Source organism: Setaria viridis, chromosome 4 (genome assembly GCF_005286985.2).
Source record: "Setaria viridis chromosome 4, Setaria_viridis_v4.0, whole genome shotgun sequence".
In the NCBI taxonomy this organism is placed as follows: domain Eukaryota; kingdom Viridiplantae; phylum Streptophyta; class Magnoliopsida; order Poales; family Poaceae; genus Setaria; species Setaria viridis.
Window position 1 is genome coordinate 14,359,699 of NC_048266.2, and position 15,466 is coordinate 14,375,164.

The following is a 15,466-nucleotide window of genomic DNA, read 5'->3' on the forward strand; positions in this document are numbered from 1 at the left end:
GCGGCTCCTAAGAAAATTCCCGTGACTCTACCTACGTCGGATCCCGCTTCCGTTTTCCCCATCTATTGATGGGTTGTTAACGAGTGTTTCCCCCAAATGGTTTCACCGGTAATAAAAGGTCAGGTAATAAAAGGTAAAAAAAAACCAAGTTCACCTCACTTTCAATTTATTTTTCACTCTGTTTGCAAAACATGCAAACAGAGAAGTTTCCTTAGTTTATGAAAAGTAGGTAAAGCGGAACTGTGGAAGTCGGTAAAAACCCTCTCAAATAGGCTTTTTGGTTCACATATCATAATCGCATTTCTTTATCCTAGTTATGACTTTGATATTTTTCGAGATTTTATAGCATGTTAATTTATACTTATTGCAGATGGCCTTTCTACGTAAAGGAGATATGCAATAGCCCCTATGTGAGATTTTGGTAATCTTTATCGAAATTAAATCAATTTCCTTGTAATTAGTCCAATAAAGTATTATAAATATCAGGATTTATTTAAAAAAGAACATAGGATACCATGAACCAATGCTTGAAACTTTGGTCATAAAACTAACCTAAAATTTGAGAATGTCATGTTCTTTTTTTTTCTGAAACTGAGAATGTCAATTCTTAGCGTCATTACATTTGAAAAATCTAAGGTCGGCTTGTCACACGTCAGGCCAACGAAGAGGTTGTTTTCTCCAGCAGCAATTGGCCCAAGTAACTGCGTACAGGCCCACCAAATCAACTACAGTTGGGCCGAACCGGTAGCAAAAATCGAAACGGACAAGTTTCCAAAGAAAAAGGAAATACAACTAACGCGTACGCGTATGCGTATGGGTACAGGCCATATACAGCTTTCGATCCCCCGCGTACGGAATACGCTCTCGCTCCCCTGTCTTTCTCGCCAGATCAGATCGGAAATTCCAAAGCAAGCTTTTCGTCAGCGATTCGCCGAGACCCATCCAACGCCGCCGCCATGTCCGCCGCCGTCGCCGCCCCCGTCCTGCGCGAGGACGACCGGGGGATCCCACGATCCCTCCCCCTCCTCGCGGCGCTCGTAGAGGCGGAGTCCCGCCGTTTCGCCGCCGCCGCCTCCCGTCCCGCCGAGACCGGCCTCGTCCGCGCCTTCCGCAGCGGCGCCGCCCCGAAGGTCCCGATCCGCATCTTCATGGAGCGGATCCACCTGCTGACCCGGTCGGTGCCGACCTCCCGGGGCATGACCAGGATCGACGGCACCAGCTTCGTGCTCGCCGGGATCTACTTGACTCGCTTCATCCGCAGCCCCGCCGGCAGGGAGGCGGGGATCCTGGTGGAGCCAGCCACCGCGCACCGCCTGGTTGCCGTCGCGCTCTTCCTTGGCGCCAAGTTCGGCGGCCACCCGCCCAGGAAGTGGATTGGGGTGTTCCAGGCCAGCTCGGAAGGCGCGATCCGTGCCGGCGAGATGGTGGCCCTCGAGGGCCGCTTCCTGCGTGCAATCGACTTTCGCCTGTTCGTAGAGACCTGGGAGTTCGATTCCTTCTGCCTTGTGCTGGAGCGGGGGCCTCGGGCACCAAGGGGCGGCAGCGGTAGCGTTGGCTGCGCCAGCAAGAAGAGGCAGGCGGACGCCACGGTCGGAGAGGATGAGCGCCGCCGCGTCCGAGCTCGCCTGCCGCCACCTGCCGTCTTGTCCAATTAGGATTTGTTTTCAATTTGAAGTTTCGCCTTCAATTCGCTTATTATTTCTTTTAGTTGCTTTTGATTGTTCGTCTATCTATTTTTGCTGCAGGTACAAGGCTAGGAGTAGAAGTGTTCGAGGTGGAGAAGGCGTTGTCCAGTGTCCGATCCGGGATCAGCTTCTCCTTGCTGGAGCCTGGAGGAGAGCCTGGTGTAGGATGCGTCGTCCCGCTTCGGATCATGGATGACCTCCTGCTCGTCGCCAGAGCCTGGAGGGTAGTCAACAGAACTTAGTTTTAGCCAAGGTTGTTAAAGCGATTGCTGGCTCACTGAAAGAGTTCTCTAGTACTGGGTTTTCAAGCTTTGGAGTCAATAAAAAGGGCACAATATGGTGTTCTGTACTCTGAAGTTTCAGTGTTTAGTCTATTTGAGCTACTGCAACTCAGTGATTGAGTATACTATCCTTCAGTAGATTAGGCAATGTACTTATGATTAGGATGTGTTTCTTCAGTAGTCGATTTTGGTGTGGTTCTTCTCTTCTGTGTAAGACTTTCTCAGATCGGATAATAAAGTGTAAGACCTTTGTCATCTATTTTTTATGGGAAAAGTCTCCCATTCGAAAGGCAAGCTCCAGAGCATAACCTTTAATTTCAAAACTAACCTTTAATAAGTATTTCAAAACTATGAAATGTTTTATTTGAGTATTGTGCATTTACATTTTTTCAGGAGTTGAAAGAAACCATAGATGCATGATCCACCGCGCATGACGCACCGCGCGGTGCCGACCTGGACAGGGGCAAGTGGAGAGCTAGCCATGGCGTGTGCGGCCCCGTGCGTCCCAGAGGCGATGGAGGCATCAGGTGAGACATGCTGGCTGCGTGTCCTCCTGTGTCTTCAATGTTGCCACCTTCTCCTCGGCTACCTTCTCCTCGGCTGAGGAGTTGTAGAGACAATAACGGGAGAGGGAGGCGGCTGGGTGCCGGTGAGGGATCGTGCGGTGTGGAGGAGGCTGCGCGTGGCAACGCACGTGCGTAAGGTGGCGACGCCCTGAGGAGATGCTTGATGATGCGTGATGGTGAGGCAGTGCGGCGGTGGCCTCGTGCGAGGAGTGGGGTACGGCGGTGTGGTACATGGAGGCGCGGCGGACAACGAACGGTGGTGGAGGTATGGTGGTGTGGTGCGTGGAGGAGCAACGGCGACGTCGCCCCAGATGGGTTGCCGTGATTGTGGTCCGGGAGTGCCCATCCGTGAGCATGCAGTGAGGGGTTGGGATGCTCCGGGCGAAAGCCCTCGTCAGCGTTTTGCTGGTCGAGATGATGGCGGCGCCATAAGGGCATCGTTCTCCCCGTTGGGGGCATCATGTTTAAGCTACAACCCGGCTGCACGGGGTCCTCTGGGTGAAATCCCTGTCCTGATCCTGGATGAGCGACGGAGGCGTCATTGGTGTCGTGCCCTCCTTGGAGGCGTCATCTCTAGAGACCCATTTCGGTTTATGGCATTGCTGGTCCGTTGGCCATGGGTGACTGCAGCTGGTAGCGGCATTTCTGCCGTGTGGCAAGCTGATTGGGTATTGCCAAGGTCACGTGAAGGCGATCACAGTTATGGTGGCGGCCAGGGGTTGTCGCAGGGGTGCCGATTTTTGACTGCATGCAGCGGACCACAACGGCTGGCGTTTCTTGGCAACAGTTAGTATGGTATGGGATGGCGTCAGAGGACGACGCTTGCGGCAATGGCATCGACGGACAGCTAGGCTTGCAGCGGATCGCGGCGTGTTGCTCAACTCAGCTGGGCTACCTGGTGCAGTACATCGTCGGAAGGCGGCGCAAGCGACTTCTCTGGCTTACTAAAATGGCAGTGGAGGTTTTTTGCACGGGTGAAACAACGAGGCGAAGTCGACCTGTGGCGGCAGCCAGGCTGATCGATGGAGATCTTGTGGAGCGGGGCAACAATGCTCACTACTCTGACGGCGACAAAAGAAATGGATCCGTGACAAGGAGTAGTGACAAGGAGTACTGTGGCTGGCGTGGTGAGGCCCCCGCGTGCGGTGTTTTTTTTCTTCGAGGCGATGAGAGCGAGGTGGAGTCCAACGGTGGATGTGGTGAGATCCCCGCACGTTGTGTTATCGCGGTGGCGATTGTGTGGCAGCCTGCGAGAGGTCTGGATTCGGTGGTATCACTCTATCAGGTGGCGTGTGGTGTTGCAGCGGCACTACAGCGGAGGGTCCCGTATGGCAGTGGCCTTCTCGGTGCAGTGCAGTTTGCTTTATCGGTTCCTTGTGGACGCATGGCCTGGAGGTTTCGGCGAATACATAATTGGGTATGTTAGTGGGTGTCGTACTAAAGGTTTCGGTTCTGCTGCCGTGGCAAGTGGAGTGGTGAGGCCGGGTTGATGTCCTATTCTTACCGGTCAGGCATGGTGGTTGAGTTGAGTGGCTACCCACGTTGATGTCCCAATCCAACCTGGTGAGTCTTCTTTGCTTTTTTCTTTTCTTTTCCTACATATGGCCTCCCAGGGCTGTAGTCTTGTATTTTTCTACTATATCAATGAAACACGCACTATCTTGTGCCGTTCGTTCAAAAAAAAGTTAGTTTGATCTCATTGGACTCGGTCAGGACTGAGTCGGAGTCCCTGATCGGGGGCACACAACCAACTCATGGTTGCGGCCCCCCCGTCGCGCAGCGCTATAAAAAGAGAGATAGAGGCCGGGGCATGCACGCCAAAGTTGGACGTGCCCACTAGACCCACGGACACACCTAAAACCTGATCTAAACCCTAGCGCTGAAGCGGCAGGAAGCACCGCCGCCACCTCATCGCCGCCGCCGCTACCGTCACCACCAACACCGTCGTCACGACCATGGCGAGCTCGTCGACCAAGCCCGATGGTGGTGCCCTCACACTCTATCTCTCTCTCTCACTCCCTCTCGGATGTTTCTGTTTAGATCTAAGGATCTGTTTTTCACCTAAGAATGAAGTAGTTAACCCGCTAGTTTTGCACCTAGTGATCCTAGAATTTCATCAATGCTACCAGAGCCGAACTGTGGTGTAGATCTAGTTGGGGTCAGAAAATAAAAGCAATTAGAAGGAGATGATTCAAAATCAGTACCAAACCCTAACCCTAGACCGGATCCGCTCTGAGCACAGAGAAAGAAGAAGAGGGTTGAGGGAGAAGAAGAAGAACCCTTACCGGATCCGCTCCGCACTCCAGGAAGAAGAAGGAAGCCACCGGCGGCGGGGTGCCCAAGGCACGGACGCGAGTCTGCTCGATGGCGTGCGCTCACCCTAGAGTGAGCACGCGCACCGGCGAGAGGACCGGCAGCAGCGCCATCATGCGAGGGCACCCGCCGGTGAGGGGACCGGCGGCGGCGCTGTCACCCGCCACGGGCCCACCGAGGGGAAGCCTCGGGCCGGGGACCGACGCTCCATTAGCACTGCTCCGCTCAGCGTGGCGCTCGCCGGCGCTCCACCGCTTCGCCGTCCCGGTGCACCCACTCGGCTCTCGCCTCCTCGCTCGAGTGCCGGTGCTAAAAGAGAAGGGGAAGGAGAAAGAATGTGCTAGGGTTTCAGACGGAGCTAGCCGCGGTGTTTTTGATATGGCCGAAATCGCCGGACAACCGTTGGATGAGAATGAACTGCGCAGATCAAATGGACTGGATTTGGCCTAGGTGGGAGGCTGCTTTCCTGACCCAGACCTAGGTTGCGGCGTGGGAGGGTGAGCGCGACGAGCGTGTGAGGCAGACCGGGCCGCTTTCACGCATGGGATGATTGCACAGTGGAGTTCAGGTCCAGGAGGGAAAGGGGCCTAGCAAGGCCGCGGACTTGCGCCTGAGCGTGCTGGGCCGCCTTCCAGACGCGGGTTGAGATGAGCTGCCACCGTACGAGCTGGGCTCAACCGTTTCCGCGGTCGAGCCAAAAGAACAGTAGAAGTTTGAGCCCGTTTCTTTTTTCATTTTCCAATGATTTTTGAAATTTTTAGAAATTGATTAATGGCTCAAATAAAATTAGTTTTGAGGAGTTTTACCTGTGGGTAAAATTCACAAATTAAGTTTAAGCTTCCGCTATGTTAAGTTTAAGATAAGTTGAATTTTTGGCATTATTTTACCAACTTATGCATTAAGTTGAAGTTTCTTAGTCTATTTTCTAATTAAATTGGAACTAACGGGAAAATTTAATTAGAAAATAAGTAATTTTTCTGAGTATGATAATTTTATTTACTAACCAACATTTTTGATAAGGTTATTGTGCTGATAAGTTTTATTTATCATTATTGATTCTATTTCTGCCCAACGGTGATATAGAATTAATATAGAGAAGTTTTATGTTTTAATTTGACCAACGTTGAATTAACTCAAATTTTTCTAAATTTTTTGTTTTCAGGCAATCCTTTGAGTTTTATCTCGTGCGTAGAGCCTCTCAATGGAGGGAATTATGGCTCATGGTGAGAGAAGATTGAGATAGCGCTTGCGATGTCAGACATTGATCTAGCATTGACTGATCCCTGTCCCATAGCTCCTGAGGACCTCATGAGGGGTGAAAATGAGAGCGAAGAAGATTTTAACGCTAAAGTGTGTGATCATGCACCAATTAGAATGCAGTACCATATTGATCGTGTGAAGTGGGACCAGTCAACCAGAAAGTGCATGATGGTGATTAAGAGCTCCATTGTGGAGGCTATAAGGGGAGGAATCGTAGAGTGTATCACCGCCAGGGAGTACCTAAGGAAGGTGGAGAGTCAGTTTACTAGCTCTTCAAAAGGTTATGCAAGCCCTCTTATTAAGATGCATGTTACTGAGAAGTATACTGGTGGTGGAATAAAGGAACACATATTGAGAATGAGCAACATGGCTTCCAAGCTCAAGCCTATGGACATGGAGCTCAAAGATGAGTTTGTAGTCCATTTGATCTTTGCCTCCTACCCAAGGAGTTTGAGGCTTTTGTTGTTAATTATAACTCACAGCTAGATAAGTGGGGCATTGAGAAGCTGATTGCCATATGTGTGCAACAAGAGGAAAAAATTAAGGGCTCACGTGGTGATTCTATCAACTACGTGAGGAAGAATAAGAAGAGGAATTATCAAAGCAATAATTCTAAGAACAAGGAAAACCTTAGTGGGACAATACCTCTTCTTCTAAGGCACTAAGGCACATGGAAAGGCTTCACTAAATGATCACCATTAGAGCTCAAACCATGAAGAGGTGGTGGACAAGGATACTTGCAAATGGTGCAAGAAGAAGGGACACTACCATAAGGATTGTGTGGAATTCCTAAGGTTTCTATGTAAGAAAGGGATTCTATATGAGGAGGACCCTGCAAAGAGGGGAAAGAAGCATAAAGTAGCAAATGGCGTCGAAGCTGAAGTCGAAGCTATTGGAGAACTCCCATTAGAATTAGTAGATGGTTTTGTACTTCATCTAAGAGATGTTCTCTATGTACCCTCTTTGCATAGAAATTTAATAAGTGTATTGCTCTTAGACAATGATGGTTTTGCTTGTCACTTCGGTGATGGATAATATAAAATCAAGTTTAATAATAAGTGTGTTGTTCTTGCCTTAAGACAAGATGAACTTTATTTGCTATCACTTTGTGAGAATGTGAATGTTGTAAGCACTGATGAATGCCTCCTTTTTTATGAATGTAAGAAATAAGTGGAAAAGAATTGATGATGTATCTTCAAAATTATGGCACTGTCGTTTATGCCATATTTCAAGGTGGAGAATTGAACAGTTAATTAAGAAATCAATTCTTCCACCCTTAAAATTTTCAGATTTAGAGGAATGCATCGATTGCATTAAGGGAAAGTTTATTAAGAAAATTAAGAAAGATGCCAAATGAAGTGCAGAAATTTTAGAGATAATTCACATAGACATTTGTGGGCCGTTTCCTGTGACATCTGTGGATAGTCATGATTCATTTATAACATTCACATATGATTATTCACGTTATGGCTATATTTATCCAACTAAGGAACGCTCAGAAGTGTTGGATAAATTTAAGATATTTAAGGCTGAAGTAGAAAATCAGCATAGTTGAAAGATTAAGATAGTGAGATCCAATCGTGGGGGGGGGGGGGAGGGGAGTACTACGGTCGACATACCTCATATGGTCAAGTTCCTGGACATTTTGCAAGGTTTATATAGGAAAATGACATAGTTGCCCAGTACTCGACACCGGGTGAGCCTCAACAGAATGGAGTGGCTGAAAGACGCAACCGTACCTTAATGGATATGGTGAGAAGCATGATAAGTTACTCCACTTTACCGATAAATTTGTGGATGGAGGCGTTAAAAATCACCATTCACATTCTTAATCGGGTTCCTTGTAAGTCAGTGTTTAAAACCTCGTATGAGTTATGGATTGGACGAGAGCCCTCACTAAATTATTTGTGTGTGTGGAGCTGTCCGGCTGAGGCTAAAGTATTTAACCTAGATATTGGAAAACTAGATCCTAAGATATTCAGTTGCCATTTCATTGGTTATCGAGATAAGTCAAAAGATTATCGTTTCTAGTGTCCTCACAGACATACTAAGTTTGTAGAAATGAGACACGCTGTCTTTTTGGAGGATGAGATGATCAGGGGGAGAATAGTACCTCGAGAAATTAGCCTTGAGGAGAAGTGGGTATACGTACCCACTCCAATAATTCAGGAATATTTTTTCTCGATATCTGTTGCTGCTGCACCGACAGTACAAGACACTGTGGTAACGACACCTATTATTAGTTCTCCCGTGGCAACAACAAATGAGTATGAGGAACCTGTTTTTTAGGATCCTATAGAACCTGTTGTCACACATGAGAAAGTGCTGCAACACCCCCACATGGAAGATGTGCCAAATGTTGAGGCCCCCAGAAGATCTCAAAGAGTTAGAAAGGCAACTATTCCTGATGACTATGAAGTCTATGTCAGTGAAGAAGTTCAAATGGAGGGAGATCCCACCTCATTTGAAGAAGCCATGAGAAGCGCTCACTCATCGAAATGGCTTGAAGCCATGGAAGATGAAATGAGATTTATGAGTAGCAATAAAGTCTGGGATTTAGAAGAAATTCCTAAAGGAGCCAAGACAGTAGCTGTAAATGAGTCTACAGAACTAAATGTGACTCCAAAGGGAATGTGGAAAGATATAAAGCACGACTTGTAGCAAAAGGCTTCACTCAAAAAGAAGGAATAGATTATAATGAGATATTTTTCCAAGTCTCATGTATGGATTCTTTTAGAATTATAATGGCTTTAGTGGCGTACTATGACTTAGAATTACATCAGATGGATGTAAAGATGGTATTTGTCAATGGAGATTTGGATGAAAATGTTTACATGGCACAACCCAAAGGTTTTGTCATGAGAGGAAAAGAAAGTATGGGATGCCGCCTAAAGAAATCCATTTACGGATTAAAACAAGCCTCAAGACAGTGGTATTTGAAGTTTGATGAGACAATAACAAAGTTTGGGTTTAATGAGAATAAGGAGGACAATTGCGTTTATGCAAAGTTCAAGAGTGGGAAATTCCTTTTCCTCATCCTATATGTAGATGACATCTTACTTGCTAGTAGTGATGCTAGTCTGCTATTGGAGACGAAAAAGTTCTTGTCCTTGAACTTTGATATGAAAGATCTTGGTGAAGCTTCATTCATTTTAGGAATTGAAATTCACTGAAATAGAAAAAAAGGGGTTTTAGGATTATCTCAAAAGGCATACTTAGAAAAGATTCTAAAGAAGTATAGTTATGCATGCGAGTAAACCTACGCCTGCTCCCATAGTCAAGGGCAATAGATTTGGAAATTTCAGAGTCCTAGGAACTAATATGAGATCGATCAAATGAAAGCGGTTCCATATGCTTCAACTGTCGGAATCTTAATGTATGCTCAAGTATGTAGACACCCTGACTTAGCTTTCGTAACCGGGATACTTAGCAAATATCAAGATAATCTAGGAATAGATCATTGAAGAATGGTAAAGAAGGCATTGCGTTATACGTAAGGCACGAAAGGTCTCATGTTAACGTAAAGAAGAACTGATTTCCTTGAAATAGAAGGGTACTCAGATTCAGATTTTGCGGGAGATGTAGACGATAGAAAGTCCACGTCAAGTTATGTATTCACTCTCGCAGATGGAGCTATATCGTGGGAAAGCTTCAAGCAAACCGTCATAGCATCGTCCACGATGTATGCTGAGTTTGTAGCATGTTATGAGGCCACGGGGCAGGCAAAATGGCTAAACAAATTTGTACCTGGGTTGAGAGTGGTTCAAAGGCCACTTAAGATGTACTGCGATAATGAGCCAGTAGTATTTTATGCTCACAACAATAAGTCAAGTGGTGTTGCCAAACACATTGACATCAAGTTTTATGTTGTGAAAGAGAAAATTCAGAATCATACCATTAGTTTAGAGCATATAAGAACAAAAGAAATGCTCGTGGATCCACTCATGAAAGGCTTACCGCCCAATGTGTTTAGAGAACAGTTAGCCGGCATGGGTTTTAGGGAAAGCCTATGATCCCTGGGTACTAAGGGCCTAGAATAAGAATCTGTTTAAAAATAGAAAGGTGTGTTGTAGCTGTTGAATCTAATAGTAAGTAACCGACTATTATGATGAGGCATGCTCTATACACTGATCTTTGACGAAATGGGTGCTAAGTTAAGCATCCCAAGTTTAAGAATAAGTTTAAGTATGAGAGGAGATCAAGGGGGACAATGTTAGTTTGATCTCGTCCGGCTCGGTCCAACGACTGAGTCAGAGTCCCTGATCTCGCTCCCTTATCGGGGGCGCTCAACCAATTCATGGTTGCGAGCCCCCATCGCGCAGTGCTATAAAAAGAGAGGTGGGGCCGGGGGCATGCACGCCAAAGTTGGACGTGCCCACCAGACCCACCGACACACCTAGAATCTGATCTAAACCCTAGCGCTGAAGCGGTGGGAAGCACCGCCGCCACCTCGTCGCCGCCGCCGCTGCCGTCGCCGTCAACACCGCGTTACCACCATGACGAGCTTGTCGACCAAGCCCGATGGTGGTGCCCTCACACACTCTCTCTCTCTCTCACTCCCTCTCAGATGTTTCTGTTTAGATCTAAGGATCCATTTTCACCTAAGAATGAAGTAGTTAACCCGCTAGTTTTGCACCTAGTGATCCTAGAATTTCATCATTAGTGGTTGAGTTTTTAGTACATGATGAAGATGTGAGGCTGCTGCTACCTAGGGGGCTTCAAGATAAAGACCCAAGTAAAAATAAAATGTCATTAATACGGTTAACCATATGTCCATACATATAGCTTAGCACTCGAGTCACTTAGCAATTTACAAATATGTGAAATTATCCTAGCCTCTTGACCGCCGCCTGACGAACCGCCTGATGAATCACTACCACCATCCGATCAACCGCTGCAGGTCCCAACTCCTCGCTCCTTGCTTTATAGTGCACCAGAGAAGCATGATCGGAACTTCTGCCATAAAAGGCATGCGCTCTTCATTTATATGAGCCACATGAATGCACTTGAGTGATATAGCACTCGCCTGCAAATTCTGATAAGTGCCATACGCTCCTCTGCTCGAATAATGTGAGGGCGCCATGCCCCGCATGCGCCATCATTTGGCGAACTACTAGGCGGGCTTTAGCATGACGCTTCAAAGTTTGATGCCAAATCGTTTCTTTAAATGCAGTAAAAAGAGAAATGTCACATAAAAAACCATAAAGCATTTAACTAATACCAACCATCCACACAAAAAACTACATTTCTCTGAGGAGCTACTCCCGGAGATTTCAAGGATGACTGACGCTGTTACGAAATCACTAGACAATAGCTCCTCAAAGAAATATAGTACATATAGAGGCATATCACATTCATCAATGCATCAACATTCATCCATATTCATCTATATATGCATGCACATTCACTCATATTCATCTATCAATGCATACACACATTCATCCATATTCAACAAAGCTAGAGAACTCACCTCTGCGATCGGGACGGCGGTGCCAGTATGTGAGAAGGCGTCGGTTGGGGAGGAGGCACGGTGCTGGGCGAGCAGGAGGCGTCTGGCGTGGAGGATGCGCGGCGCCGGGAGGAGGCGGAAGCAGGGAGGAGGTGGTGTTGGTCGGTGAAGGAGGCACCGAGCGAAGTATGAGGCACGACGGTCGGGTGAGGAGGTGCGCGCCGGGGCGGGCTGGGGCCATGTTTGTGGAGGCGCGCCCATCAGGGATGAGGTGTGGTGGCAAGAGGGGCGGTGGGGGGCGAGCTGTGGCCACGTTGGTGGATGCTAGGGTAAGGTCCCTTGGGGGATACAAATGGATAACCAAAGACTTGTCGAATTTGAATGGGAGGAGCAGCCTATAACATGGAGTAATATGGAGTAGCAAAAAGGTAACGAGCGCCAATGATGAACAAATTTGTAATGGCCGTTGTTGGCGCTCATTACAAATTTGTAGATAACGCCCGTTACTAATATATAGTCATTGGTAACGGGCATTGTTGTGGCCATTGGCGGGTCGCGACCTTGACACTTATTTGTAACGGGCCTTAATAACGCCCGTTAAGGAGCCACGTTTGCCCATTACCTATCCCGCGTTATCTAAAATGAGTTTTCACATAGAGATTCTAATAAAATAGCTGACGGGTTTATTCATTTCACTCATTAATCAGCATGGCAAAAAAGTCAGGTAATTGTTGGTCCTGGATTTACGCTTGTCGACCAAGTCACATAAAAGACGTAATCACCTTCGCCCATTAGGTCCAAGATAATAATGAAACATGCTTCTCTGTCGGACACTTTTCTCAACAAATGTTGTGATGCTTGTTGTTGACATTAAGATATGTCCTACACCGAATGTCGTACCCGGGAGGGACCCAGTTAGGGCATGGTGACCAATGGAGTGCTCTAGACTCGGCAGGACAGCTAGGGCATCATAGATCGTCATCGAGACAAAAAAGGAACAACAATTGAGGTTGGAAAATTAGGGTAAAGGATAAAAGGGAAAAAAATATGAGTTTGATAGATTTGATCATGGGTGATTCAATCGGCCGTCAACCTTTATATTTATAGGGTGGCTAGTCTTTTCTGCTAGGTCGGTTACAATAGATAGGTAACTTATGCAGGAGAAGGGGCAGCAGGATGAACCAGCAATGGCGCGCCAACCCAGGCTGGCCTCCGCGAGCCGCAGGCTACTGGTGAACATGGCGGTCGCAGTGGTGGTGCTTCTCGGGATCACCATCTACATGTGGCACATCCTTGATGTGGGAAGTGATGGGAATGGGCTGTTAGGCTGATATGGTCAGTGAGGATGAATTTAGGTGGGTTTTCTAGGATTTATTCCTAGGTTGGGTTGTTGTGGGTACGCATGCATGTTCAGTGGTACTACGCATTTCTTGCGCGGTTGTTGGCGCTTGTTATTGACACTTTTTTAGTGCCATTTAAGTCATGTTTTCAGACTAATTCTTATACTAACCCACCACTTGGCATCTGAAATAATCCCATTATTGCATATGTGTTGTATTTTGGAGCATATTGTGTTTTGATAGGAAATACGACATAATCAGGGGGTTTGTGTGCAGAGCTTAATGGATAATTGGATGTGGGTGCTCAAGAGGAACCTACACGTGAATGGGGAGGACCAGATAGGCCAGACTAGGACGATTAGCCTGGTACCCTATAGGCCGATCGGCCTGGCCTGTTCTGAGGCCTGGTCGAGCTCCAATTTTTCAGCGTGAAGTCTACGATGCATATAGGGTTTTTTCATTGACCATTCATCCAGAGTCACCTCCCATGAAGGATTATAAGTACCCCCTGAAGGACTACAAGCAGAGAGAGCTAGAGGAGAGAGGAAACACCAAGCATATGCCATTCCACTGCTGCCACAAGGTCAGGAACAGAGAGAAGATTGGATCTACAGGAGGCCACACGAGATGGAGATCGGGAGGGGAGGAGAAAACATCCTAAGCCGATCGGCTTGGAGATGCTCAGGCCGATCGGCCCAGGGCTTTCTCCCCTCATTCATCACCCTATTTGGTCTAGCTGATCTATAGGGCATCCTTTACCTCCTTTTGCGTCAACATGTGTAAGATCATGGGATGAAGTCTCTATTTGTCCTCAAGGTTGTATGGAGATCTTGATTTGTGATTGTTGAACCTATTGTTGAAGACCTGTTTGTTATTATTCATGTATTGATGATGCTCTTTCATGTAATGGCCAGCCAGCGCTACTTTGGATTGTTTTATTGCTTACCTAGAACAATCATCATGCCATGTTTCTATTGTCCAATAGTTGATTATCCTTGTGTAGTGATAGTATGCAAGAGGAAAAGTGTTGGGCATGGTTCACATTCACTCATGATAACACCTAGATCTTATTGGTTCACTCTTGGCGATTGCATCACGAGTGATCCTAGATCCCTAGGACAATCGTTCCATCTACCTTGTTCACACCCTATACTCTCTATCTGCTTTGATCTAGACTTGTTAGCTCTTTTGTTACCTTACTCATATTCAATACACAGGGCTTTCAGTTACATTAAGCGTGCAAATCCATTATTCTGTGGATTGATGAACCTTGGAGGATTACTCTAAGAAAAAAGATATAACTGATCCGTGCGCTTGTGGTACATTTAATGACACGAATTGGCACGTTAACAGCTGCCAACAGCAATGAGGGCAGTAGTCTCTCCAATCTCTATTATAGCATGTGTATGGATGCGCACACATGTGTGTGCGTGTGGAAAAAATAAAGTACACAATAGACACTGGATTGTTAGAGGAAAAATGTATTCAGCTGGGAATTTTATTAGGGCCTCTAAATTTGCAATGCTCTTAAAAACAAAGATATAATACCACAAGCTAATGTGTTGAAGAAAAATATTCTTGATGTTTGGCTGTGTGCACTGCCACCAGAATATTCCGTGCCGCATGTGCTGCATGCTCGCACAACCACAGCTGGTCTCACCGCATGAGCAGATGTTACCGACCCGGGTTCCATCCCATTCCCACACAGAAATTATGTTGACAGTCCTTAAATCCTAACTTTGACCATCAAATCCTGCATCAAAGCTGTCAAGATTAATCACCAAACATCGTGGTAGGGTTTATTACTTATTACTTCCACAAGTGTTGGTGAATATTTATTTGCAGGTGAATATGCATGAAGAGAAGGAGAAAACAAATCTAAAGACTAAAGAAACACACAAACCCGGCCAATCAGGAGGAAGCACACGGATCCTAGTTCCCACTTCTAGGGTGCAAACTGACATCAACCACCCTGTACCCACTTGAGGACCCATAGAGCAGTGTTCCAGACAAAAGGTGGAGCGAGAGGTAGTGCCCAGGGGTCGACCGAACTCCTGGTTTGGCCAAATCCCAGTGCCCCCTCTCATCTCCAGCCACCATGTCTCGTCTCCTACCGACCTCGCAATGGTGGTTAGATAGGATTCCCCGAATATCCATAGCCAGAACTGCCTTTAAGCACCAATATAAGGACAGGGGTAGCCTCACTTACAACACACACACACACAAAAAAGTAGGAGGAACACTTTGAGCTCTACTCCAAGGTGAAGCCCTCGTTAGGCTATTGCTTAGAATCACGAGAGATTGAGGGGTAGTCTGGGAAGTGCCGGGTCTGTCAGCACTCTTCCCTAAGCTTGTACCTCGACGGATGCTTCTATCTTAGTAAGTATTCATGATTTTGTATGGTGGTAAGTTTGTTGATTAGGCAAGTTATGTTTCTTAATGGCTTGCGGGTTCATTGGTTTATTTATATAGAGTACCATAGTCTTCCATGAGTGTAGTACAAAGACTAAGGTAGTAATTGAGAGTGTCAACATGGTGTCTAGACTGGAGGTTACCTTTGTTTGCCTTGTGC

General features: G+C 46.7%; 1 protein-coding gene and 1 pseudogene across 1 annotated transcript; both read left to right on the plus strand.

The window, feature by feature from the left end:
- The first annotated feature begins 802 nt into the window (after positions 1-802).
- LOC117851438 (cyclin-U2-1) lies at positions 803-2,225 on the plus strand. The gene has a single exon (XM_034733256.2). It carries the CDS (start codon positions 957-959, stop codon positions 1,653-1,655), a length of 699 nt encoding a protein of 232 aa, XP_034589147.1. The 5' UTR covers positions 803-956; the 3' UTR covers positions 1,656-2,225.
- Positions 2,226-4,896: 2,671 nt separating this feature from the next.
- LOC140222581 (uncharacterized) lies at positions 4,897-8,766 on the plus strand (annotated as a pseudogene).
- The last annotated feature ends 6,700 nt before the right edge of the window (positions 8,767-15,466 follow it).

What these genes read in the sequence shown, in the direction of transcription:
- LOC117851438 (XM_034733256.2), top strand. Translation starts at nt 957, where the DNA reads ATGTCCGCCGCCGTCGCCGCCCCCGTCCTGCGCGAGGACGACCGGGGG.